This window comes from Hermetia illucens, chromosome 1 (assembly GCF_905115235.1).
Source record: "Hermetia illucens chromosome 1, iHerIll2.2.curated.20191125, whole genome shotgun sequence".
NCBI lineage: Eukaryota > Metazoa > Arthropoda > Insecta > Diptera > Stratiomyidae > Hermetia > Hermetia illucens.
Window position 1 is genome coordinate 33,659,005 of NC_051849.1, and position 12,204 is coordinate 33,671,208.

Consider the following 12,204-nt stretch of genomic DNA (forward strand, 5'->3'; position numbering starts at 1 on the left):
ATGATGGATGATGCCTTTCAAAACACTAACAAAAGCAAAGCCATCTTCCTTCCTGCCAATCTTGGTATTGATATCGCGCTTCAAAAATTTGGAAACATTTGGATCATCGAATTAAAATTGTAAAATATATCAAATTTTCTAAAACATTTCATTCACTTTTGCGTTCAAATAGATTTTGATACATCGCACCTGTCCCAATAAAATTAATCATCACCGATTACCTGATCTGTTAACTGCCAAACACAGCTTTAACGGTGAGATATTTCAAAGTGATGAAGCAAAAAAGGTCCCAAACTTTTTCCCCAACCAGTTTTACGAACCAAACCCTTTTTGCAACCAAACATCTCCAATACCCTGCATGGAAGAGGAATCAATAAGAACACAAAGCAAACTACTTACGAGAGTTGTTATTGTTGTCGTCGTTACTGTTGGCGCTGCCGTTACTACCATTATTCAGCTTCACTTCCTTCTTCGGCTCAAGCATAAACGAGACCTTATTCTCTGCTTTTACACTCATGGTTCTAGGTTCTATCTTTTTCTCCTTTTTATTCAAACCAAATTAGTTGCACACTTCTAACCGCGTCTCAGTTCACCACTAGAGCAAAAAACAGCTTGTTATGTCTAGCAAATTATGCAAATTAAATCTTCTCAACGCTATTCACAGTTAACAGATTCTCTGCAGAATTATCTTCGTTTTATGAAGATCACAACAATCGTTCTTAGTCTAAGCTCAAGATTTACACACCAGATTACATAGATTCACGTTCCAGGAGAAATCTTTCACTCTGCGCTAGCGTAAGATATTATAGTATTATTATTGCTTAGGATATGATTTAGTAACAGATTTTCCCTATCATTTCTCGGAGTTAATTGAAAGTGCAGAAGTTGAGATGTGCCGCGGAGCATTTTAAAAAGATCACAAGATCAAGATTGCTCGGGAGTTTCAGTTTTTTCGTTTATTCTTTTGATTATGAGGAGGAAGCCGGCTCAGTACTGAACAATTTACTTCAAAGAACTGTGTAGGCTTTTATTTCGTGCGGGAGTCATGGGAAAGTCGTTGGGAGGATTGAAGTACATAAGCATGGAATGATAGTGTGGGCATTAGATGATCATAATTATTGCTTAATTTCAATGTGACCTTGCGTGATCTGTTATTTTGAAAGCTAAACGAGAATGGTTCTGTGTGACTTATGACTTTTATATTAACTGGAGGCATTTGATTTTGATGGTACACATTTCGTATTAATAATTAACAATGGAAACATTCTGAGCTGGAGAAACAGATTGGATATAGATACCAATGTAGAATAAGTTAATGGGAATAAGAATAGAAGAAATATAAAAGTAGTATAACACTAAATGTGGAGGATTGAAAAGAGAGCCTTCTTAACCTACTCAAATTGTATCACCATCGTATAGAATCAGTGGTAGGTAGAAGGAAAGAGAAGAAACCGTCTCAGAGACAACTTTTTCCTAAAAAAGCGAAAATTCAGTTGCACATCTTTCAGAACTTTTTTCTGCAAAATCTTGCAATCAGTGTAAAATGTGATAATCAGTATATATATAGCATATATACACGTCAAATTGGCGACATTTCAGATGAAATTAACAATTTCCCGAATCAAATTAACAAATTTCCAAATAAAATGAACATTTTTCCAAGTCCAATTTCAAAGATCAAATTATTAAGTAACCTAAAAGAAAAACTATGCGTGAAAAGTAGAAATATAGTCAGTCCCCTTTCATACATAGTTTTTTAAAGTTTTGTGTAAAACAAAACCTTATTGAAATCGATTCACTGTCTGTCTGTCTGTCATAGGCATTTTTCTCCAAAACGGCTGAACCGATCCGAACGAAATTTGGTGAACAGATGGGAACTATAAAATCCCACGCATACATCGAGTGGTATAAGTTTAGGTGGTGGCTCCCCATACATGCAAAGGGGGGATTCAACAATTTTTTTTCACCGGATATAGTCGTATAGGGTATCGAATGAAAGATCTCGATTAGTACTTTCCGCAACTGACATTAGTGTTGTTGTGAATTGTAAAGTGCGCGAATGAGGAGTCAAAATGTATGCACTTAAAGTGAGACAGCACTCATTTCCGGAAACTACCCAACCTAGATGAAATTTAGGCTTCAAAATATCTCCCATTTCAATATCTACTAATAATAGTATATTACCAACTTTTAGAAATTTACTGAAAAGCCCCCCTTAAATTCACCCTAGGACTTCCAAATTGTGTATCAGCATAGAGGACAATATTTCGTATACATGTGCCAAATTTCATGGAAATCTGACCATTAACGCTAAAGTTATAGCAGTTCAAACTTAGCAATTTCGCGCGAATTAACTGCTTCCAAAGCCATACAAATAAGATCCTGTCGTCATAATTAACTAGAATAATTGACATTCGCGTGAAATATTAAAGTCGCATTTATGAAGAATCTACTTCTCTTCAGCCCTTTTTACGGCTTTGTGTAAAACATTTTTGTGAAACCTAAGCCTAGTGTCAAAGTTATAGCAGTTTAAACTTATCGATTTCGTGCGAATTGACAGCATCCTAAGCCATACAAATAAGATGCTGACGTCATAATTAACGAGAATAATTGACATTCGAATGAAATATTAAATTTCCATTCATGACGAATCTACTTCTCCCCAGCCCTTTTTAAGGTTTTGTGTAAACACAAAAGAACTGTGAACGCTCACGCATACAGTGGGTTTTATCTTTTTACGTCGAATTTAAGGGGGGGTCCCCATACATGTAAAAGGAGGGTGTACATTTTTTTTCATCAAATATGCTCATGTGGAGTATCAAATTAAAGGTCCCGGTTAGTACGAAGCCTGTCTTAGTTTTGACATTTATTGGAAAGATGGGGAGTGCGGGGGATTGAAGTGATCATTTCTTTAAGGGAGCCATTCTCGAAACTACCAAACCGAAGAGGTTAGATATTGTCTACTCAACTAGAGTAGAGTAGCTTTGTACTGATGAAGGGAGTAAGTTGCTCCCGAAATATATATATACATAATAAAATAACATTGTAGTTTGGAGTAAGCTACTGGTCTATCAATTTTACCAAACCGAAAAATCTGAAAAAAATCAGGAGACTGCCACTATATGGTGCCTGGGCTCCGAAATAGCTTCCATACTGATATCTGTACAAATAAAGTTAATAATAGTATATTACTATAATTTTTAGTAATTGGCTGCAAAACCCCCCTTAAGTTCATGCTATCACTATGAAATTATGATATAGGGTACAACATAGAGCATGATCTGACCAAGTTTGGTGGAAATAGCACTATTACTAACAAAGTTATAATACGTCAAAGTTGTCGCTTGCTTGCAAATTGAAGACTATGCATGTCAATATCATCCGAAAGTGGATATTCTCACATAATATATGCATATATTACATGCTACGTACTAAGAAATACATAAAACCTTTCGTACCTGAAGCGTCCAGCTTCTCCCGACTTGTTAATATCTGTTGTAGGTTAAATTCTTGGCATTTGGTAATAATATTAAAATCACAGTGTGAAGCGTATGATGTTAACTATTATCAATACAGGGCTTTCCATCAAATGATTTATTTAAATCGTTTTCTAAAAACTAGAGGGCAATGGAATTTTCAACGAACGACGCATCCCCCCATCCTCATTTCGGACGTGATCAAAACGTGTCACGCCAACAGTGCAATGCAACATCTTCGTCTCCATTACCGCAAGACGTCTTTCGTTGTCTTTTATAGTCGGCCAACACTTAAAACTATAGAGAGTGGCAGTCGGACGATATTGCGGTAAATTTTAGATTTGAGACGTTCGCTGATACGTCGATCACAAAGAACACTAGTTGAGGAATGACACTTCATCCAAGTCGCATTAATGCGTGAAGCAATTTCAAATCGCAGTTCTCCATTGGCTAATAGCATTGACCCGAGATATTTAAATCGATCAGTTCTGGGCAGATTATTGAAGCTGGCAGCACTGAGCAATTTAAATATCTCGGATCAATGATGTCAACCAATGGAGAACTGCGTTAAGCTTCTCACATAGAGATACACCAAACCTTTTATGCCTGAAGCGTCGGTTTCCCGACTTGTTTAGATTATGAAATGATTTCTTGTTGTAAATTTAATTTGGAAAAATGTTAACTTTATATGAAAAATCGTTAATTTGATTTGGAAAATCAAGAATTTGATTTAGAAAGACGGGAATTTGAAAAAAAATAACGATTTCGTGCAGGACAGAGGCAACTCATCAGGCGCTGCTTCACCTCTGTCCTGGGAGTAGCGTGACCGAAAGTGGCAACAGGTGGGAAACGCTCCTTTATACAATCGCACGCATGACAATAATTTGAGCCTAAGCTAGGTTGAAGGTAGATTATTGTTTGGGATTTCTCCAACTGCCACTTTCTGTCACGCTGCTCCCAGGGCAGAGGTGAGGCAGCGTCTGATGAGTAGTCTCTGAAACGGTTAGTCCCTATTTTTGAATGCTTAGGTGCTATGCCCCAAACGAGGGAGTTTGTGAGTGTGTGGCTATATAACAGCATTTCCACTAAACTTTCTAGTATAGCTGCTTATATGTATTATAATTTATAGGGACTAACCATGTGGCTTTCGACAAGCACCTTAGTATCTCTAACGAAATCCCTTTTAATTTTTCATAGGATAATGGATCGTGAAAACATCAGGAGCGAAAAGCTAAATATATTGTTGAAATACGAAAAAACACTTAATGAAATCTTAATCAGAGATGCTCATCGCTACTTTTGGAACAACCCGGGAGTGCCAAGATGAACATCTTTGCGAAAAATTATAATTAAAAAATAATGAACTACGCATTATGACTAAGTGAAGTTGAAGAACTGTCAGAAAGTAGGGCACATCATTGGCAAAGCCAAGAAAATGACACATACGTTGCAAAACTCGATCCAACTATAATGTGTCTTGCCTATATCGGAAGCGATCAAACCTGCCCATACACCACTCACGCTAATTACGCCTCAGTAGCAAAAATTCACTGGCGCTAAATTTATCTCAAACACATAAAGTCAAGTAACTCAGCCTGTTCTGATGAGCCTACCTCTACATATAGGTCAGTTGGGATTCTGATTGAATACAAAAAAAAACACATGATGTTTGGAGTTACTTCCGCAGCACGAGCAGCAGGCTTAACATAAAGATAAAATCCACGGTGGTATGTGCACTGCGTCGTACCACCGGAGTATGCTAGGCTGCTTGGCACTCGTACGCGATGTCATAGGACGACGAAAGTGGCAGTGGATAGGTCATAGCGCTTGGCATGGTACAGAAGAGGAAGAGTGCGAGCGTCTCGGGAAGTCGTGGGGAGAACTGAAGCGTATTTCAGATAACCCAAACGATGGCCACGGGGCGAAGGGCAACCATATATGTACATTAGATATAGAAAAGTCTTTTGTGTCTTTAGTTAATTCACCATGAACATCCAATCAGATTTGCGATAAGTTTCTCTAAAGATGTGTCTTTCTTTGCTGTCTTTGGGGTCCGTATTAAGGCAGGCCTAGAACGGATACTGGTTGTTACGCCGTTGATGATGATGAACCTCACCTGATAATTCCCAAACCTTTTTCATTGTCATCATAATCAATGACCCGACAATAGGTGTCCGATCTGGGCCTACCACAATGAAAAGACCCCTCGAGCAACGTCGGGATAATCCATTACTGTCAGCAACAAGAATATGAAATGATTTTATCGAAGGGAGAGCTGCCTACTTTGTCAGCTCTTACCGTATACTTTGCTCTTATAAACGTTCCGAATATGGTCTACCTCGCGCCTTCGCATCAAGTAGCCCGTCCATCCCGGCCTGTTTTCCAGCATTCTGACCATGAGTGCAGTCACGATACTGCTCAAATTTTTTTGATATACAGGTGTCAAAGTGTGACAAGTAGCAAATAGAAAGCGATCGTCACTTTCATTCAAGCGTTCAAAGAATTGGTCCACTGCTCTTTCCAATGCGTTAGGATTACGGTTGGAAATGAAACATCGGTGGATAGTTCAGATATTAACGGACGACCTAATAGAATTGGGAAAGATTGACGACCCTATTGATGATTATAATAGGAGATAGGACCGCCGTATGGCAGATCATCATGATAGGTCAAAAATTGAAGGTAAATTACTACTTGCGAACTGAATCGGGGCTGAAGCAAAGACATGAACTTGCTCTTAGGTTATTCAATCAAGTTCTGGAACACACTGCAAAAAACATACCGCACGCTACTACCGGAGTTCATCCGGCAGGAGGAATTTGGGTATGGGACTACTTAGAAGCAAACTTCTGTTGAAATGGGAGTCCTAGTTCAACCCGTTTTACGAAGGGTACTTTTAACTTTTAGGTAGACATCAGACCTATCAAAAGGGTATTTTCGGACAACTTTGACCTCTGCCTCGAGGACATCCTCAATCAACATTTTTAATAAACTGGGGTGTTTAATTAAAGAAGAGTAATAAGGAGAGGAAGTAAGTTGCTTCCCAAGTGGTCCGATCCGTCATCAAGTGGATGCAGACTCAACACTTCCAGCATCCTCAGCAAAAAAATTCACTTCGGCCTGGTTTAGGTTTGAACTTGGGATGGATTTCACTTCAATATAATTCACACTCATGTTGTGTTTGCGATTATATATGAATGGAGCGATTGCCACCTGTCGCTACTCTTGGTCACGCTGTTCCCAGGGCAGAGGTGGGCCAGCGTCTGATTAGTTGCTTCTGCCCTGGACGAAACCGTCAGTTAGTATTAGTATTTCTAAATAAATTAGGATCTCAATTTATAGAAACCATCCGTAGACGTATCGTTCGATTGAGACTCGAAACAAAAGCGAAAAAACTGCCTCAACAATAGTTAATTAACTGATTTGTATCCCTCATGTATCCATAGAATGAATCACTAAGCAAAAGTAAATGACGCAAATCTAACTAGCAAACAGGCTTGGCCACTAAAATTTCATAACAATTATCAATTCACACTTCGTAAATCAATTAACACATATTGTCAGTACCAGCATTCCCGTGGGGTGCACTGATTGCAATTGCTAATCTCACAAAACCCATTCCACCGTGTACTTTTAGATACATACGAGGACGCTTTATAGGCAAGAGGCAAGAAGCAGGGGACATTTTTTCTCGGAGTTATCAAGTAGCAAACATCACGTAGAATTGAAATACGATATAGTAAAACTCTATCATCGCAGGCACAATCTGGTTTTTGTTTTGTCTGTGCATCTGTTCATATTCTTTGCGGCATTAAAGATACTCTGGTCTATGCTGCTGTGTTACTAAGTATATGCTTGCTGACTAGATGCGAATCGACAAGTGTAATTCCCTGATTTCAACGTTGATTCTTTGAAGTAAATCGAGGGTTTTATTCTGATTCATTTAGTTTTTTGATTAAAGATTGGCGGGAAGAGTGAAAATGGTCCAAGTGATCTACAAATATCTACGTTAGTAATGAGTTAAACCCTTACGTGCTGATGTTTATCACAGGACACAAAAGGGCTGAAAGTGCGGTAGCAGCCCTCGTATATTTGACACAGCCTTTTAACATGCACCTTTCTTTACGTTATGTAGTAGATATTTTATATATTCACATCAACAAAGAGTCGAGAAAAGATACATCGAGAACCGAAATTTGGAAATTCAAGGCACGTACGCAATGTCTGCTTCTCATTCATCCATCTTGCAAAAGCATCTACAAAAGCTATCAAAGATTATGATCGACTGCATTTGTTATATCGAAAACATAAAGTTTGTTTTATCTTTTTTGTAAGAGATACAGCCCGGATGCATGTATTGTATGGAAATTTAAAAAATGCCGTCATCGTGTTTTTCTCCTTGAACGGGAGAACAGACGCTGTTATACTTTTTATTAGTAAACATGCATAAAATATTAAATATTGCTTGATGCTATCTGCCATATTTGGTTCGAGGGAAGGAGTCTAGCTGTAAAAGTTGAGTAGGTCAAATGGTTATTTTATATTTTTATGACATTTGACACTTTCCAATTTTTCTAGTCACATATTCGGATTTATTTGGTGGGGGTCTTTGCGAGGTTTGTCTGACACCCAAGACTAATCTAAGAAAGCTTCACCAAGGGATTTAAGGGATATTATTCACTGTTGGATAAAAGATTGTAGATTGAATATTAATAATGTGAACTGTACACAAGTCTTCCCGGAAAATTCAACTTAATCATGCCAAATAAATTGCAGAACTGGCTCAAACACTGGAATGATGTCTTGAAAAAATTTGACAAGGTGAACGTAGCATACCACGAATTTCCGGGAATAGATTGGTTCTTATTTGTTAAATCAAAGAACTTCCATTGAAACTTTTTCCGACTTTCACAAGTTTTTCATCTCAATTTTCTCTTTTTGCGAGTTCATAGCACCAGAAGCGTCTAAAAAAATCACAACCTGGCCTCGATTTCGTACTAAAGGATGATAAATTCCAGCATATCGTCGAGAGGTTGAACCATGTTAAGAGGAGTTTCAAATACTTTTCAAAAACGTGTAAGACAAGGCACTAGAAAACTTTGGCTGTCATGAAAGCAACATTGAGGACTTCTAACTTATCGAGCAATAACCTCATGAAAAGCACATGAATAATTTAGAAGAAATGTAACCGCATAAAGTAAATGAAGTATGAATTCCTCCGACCCAGAGAGGGAGGCCGAAAAACTTTTCCCACCAGGAGAAATTTCCTTTTTGCCTTGACAACAAAAACTTGGTTCACTTTGATGAAGCTTTGGAGGAAGATGTTATGAATGAACCTTTCATGGTTTCATCTTTTCCTGTTTTTGCATCATCTCCAAATATACACTTATCGGTAAGAAAAAAAAGCCAACCCCCTTGCAGCTTCTCCATTCAGATTCTCATTTAGTCATTAATCTAAATCCGAAAAATCAATTGGCATGAGAATTGCCATTTGTACGTCAACTTAATCGCGTCAGGGCAGCAGTTACTTATCTGGAACATACTTCACTTTGGAAGTTCCAACAAAAAACAACGGATTTCAATCATGTGTTCCTCATTAGCCCTGATTTGCTCGTAGAACTGTTGATTAATACAGTAGGTGACTAATTAACATCGGATGATGGAGTGTTAGTGTTACTAATATCCAAATGTCTATAAAACATTTATTTGTGGTTAATGAGGTGACGCTGGGATGATTGCTAGAAACATGGATGATGCTAATGGGTTAGCTTCATTGTTGGCTATTTTTAACGTTGTGTCATTATTCAAAGTGTCAGATTGTATTTTTTGTGCTCAAAATAAATTTCCAATGACTTTTCTCATTTTTATAGTTGTATAACTCCTTTTTACTCCTGTGGCGCATAGGGCATCCATAGAGTCTCAATGAAACTATGATTCAGCTTCATTAAAATTACACTTAATGCCAAGATGTGTTGGGGGAAGGGGTCCTGGAAACCCTAACGATGATATTAAGAGGTTTGCAGCTTCCTACAAGCCTGATCGCCTCGTCATTGATACCACAAAGTCAGTTGAGTGTCCACTGACTGACAACGTATCTCTAATCAGATCAACCACACCGCGCTCAGCAGTAGATTTAGGGGATGTAGTAGGGTACTCCGATTGTGGGCACTTAACAGGCTGTCGTTCAACAGTGTGAAAACTTGCTGACGGCAGACATCTTCAATAACTATATTGATAAGCTGGATGGGGATTTGAAAGCCTCGAGATTGCACCCAGATCAGGCATTCGATAGAGCCAAATGGCGAAGCCGATCACGACGAGCCGACCCCGCTTGTGAACGGGACAAAGGCTGAAGAAAAAGAAGAAGAAGAAGAAGATAAGCCCTTGACAGCTATCAAAATATTCTTCTCTTTCATGCAAACGAGGTTACTGGCAACGTCCCGAAGAGGCGCCATAAGACCTGGTTGACTGTCAGGACGGGAAGGCAGATTGAGGACCGTAGGGCATATAAAGCTCCTTTTGCCTTTACGACTGGGGGCGAACGTGATGCGCTTGGGCGTCGGTACCGTGTAATCTTGGGAGGTGAAGCGTGAGGCGTGACAAAAGGTAAGCAGAAGCTGCCACAATTAACTACGATTTAGCTATCGTATACCGCATCACAAAAGAAGTTACATGACCGCAAGCCTTTCAATGAACCTGTGGACGACGTTAACGCTATGCACCTCATCTGCGACGACGAGCAGATTAAGAGGTGGAGAAAACATTTCCCCATTGTTCTCAATTGTATAGCATCTGGTCAAGTTCCACCTCTTGTAGATGAAATGGCTAGTCATCGTAACATGCGGATGCTGACTATTCCTCCAAATAGAAGGAAAAACATCTTGGTCATCAATGTACTCATGCGGAGCAAGGTTGTTGGCCTTGACTCTGGAACGCAGGCTAGTTTCCACTGTTGGTCAGGAGTTCAGATCCTCGTTTCATAGATTTAGGGACAGTGTTAACGTGATGTCTCTTCGAGAGGATGTAGAAGAGCTCAGTGGACCATAACATCTTTCCCCAAACACCTCGGCTATGCTGATGACAACTCTTCGCTCTTTCACCGAGTTATGAACCTTAGACAAATAGAACATCGCGAGTGCCGATCAATTTGTCTGTTGTCTGTGGAAGTATTGTTTCTGTCGTCGGAGAACCGAGCTTTACTCGCCTTTACCCTTTTGAACAAAATTTGAAAATGTGGATACTTCAACACCAACAGCAAGTTGAGGTTGTTCTGCAACAATGTTCCCTATGCGCTGTTATACGCGAGCAGCACATAGAAAGCAACGGGCTCTGGCATGAGAGGAGTAGAAAGCGAAGCCCACCCCCCTCAAACGCAATCGATCAAAAGACAAGGTGGAACAAAAACACAAACGGAGCAGAGTGGGCAAGAGTTCGGACTGCGAACTGCGAGATCCGTCAGCGACGTGGCCAGGAGCCAGTTACGTGTGGCACTGGCGGATGGCAAATCTGCAAGCGGCAAACTGGCACCGGAGTTGTAGGCCAGCGTTGAGGCCAGGCTTTCGGGAGATGGTCATTGAGCATTTCCTGGACGTCAAAGGCGAATACACGGGATCAATCTCCTGCTTCGATTCCTCTCGGGTGTTTTGTGGGTTCGGCGTTATAGCTTGCGAGTACCAAAACTCCAGGGACTTTCTCGGTTCGTGCGTCGCTAAGATCAGCGACGTCTGAGAGGGCGTAAAGCTCAATGTTATCCCCTACGACGAGATTCCCAGGAGACCGATAGTTTATATCTGGTTGCCCAAGATTCGCATAGATAAGGACAAGCTCGTCTAATCCCTGTGCCTTCAAAACCCAAGGATTTCCATGGACAACTGAGTAATTATCAATGAGGAGGAACCCCAGGCAAACAGCCAATCTTTTCTGCTCCATATAAATGGAGAGTACCTGGAGGCACTAGAAAAGGTAGACTATAAAGTGCGATTTGGAGTCAGAAATGCAAAAGTGAAAGCGTTTCACACAACCGGAATGCAAATGCATACTAATTACGGCGGCCTGCAGGGGATGCAATTCGCATTGCCGGAGCTGCGAAGAAGAGGTAGAAATCCTCAGGCAGTTTGCGATTGGTTAGCTCTAGCTGGAGTCAGGCTACGCACACTGGGCAAACCATTCTTTGGGGAACTCAGAGAGATTTCTAGTTACAGAGTGGGAGAGCTGCTTTCCATCATGGTCTGAGTCGACTTGGCTCTGCCTCCCTGCTCTCATAAAAGCAGTCACGGTCTTACGGAGTTGGTGGCACCAAAACGGCGTACAACCTTCCTACCTAGAAGCGCTTGTTAATGGAGAATCCTATAGGAGAAAATATACTTAGAGTGTTTACACAATGGCTCACTCTTCTTCTTTTTCTCCAGCCTTTGTCTCATTCAAAAGCGGGAATCGATTGTGCCAGTAATGTCTACCAATTTATGGATTCCCATCGAAAAAATGTGGTCCAGATTGACGAAGAATCTCTTTACGGAGCCCAGACACAAAAATAGGCAGCAGTTGATTGTGCGAATACAGAATAAGTAGGACGCAATTTCGCATACAATAAGGAAAACAATGATGTTCTTGAAAAAAATCCTGAGATCCTTGAGATGTGTCAGTGCCTCAAGTGCTACGTCTGTCGTTTAGCACACATTAGACCCGGGTTAATTGAATTAGCTGGTATGTTATATAATTCACATGGAAT

General features: G+C 40.0%; 1 protein-coding gene across 4 annotated transcripts in view; it reads right to left on the reverse strand.

Moving 5' to 3' along the window:
* Positions 1-12,204, reverse strand: part of LOC119646814 (septin-7) — a 277,350-nt gene that overhangs the window by 199,857 nt on the left and 65,289 nt on the right. Inside the window, exons 1-2 of one of the 4 annotated variants that reach the window (XM_038047427.1) lie at positions 400-647; positions 245-246 (exon numbers count right to left, since the gene is read on the reverse strand). The exons of 2 other annotated variants lie outside the window; for them this stretch is intronic. In XM_038047427.1, the coding sequence (XP_037903355.1) occupies positions 245-246; positions 400-517 (120 nt within the window). In that variant the 5' untranslated portion in view covers positions 518-647. Of the gene's footprint in view, positions 1-244; positions 247-399; positions 648-12,204 lie in introns of those variants that run through there. One more of the 4 variants, XM_038047425.1, reaches the window with a different exon arrangement.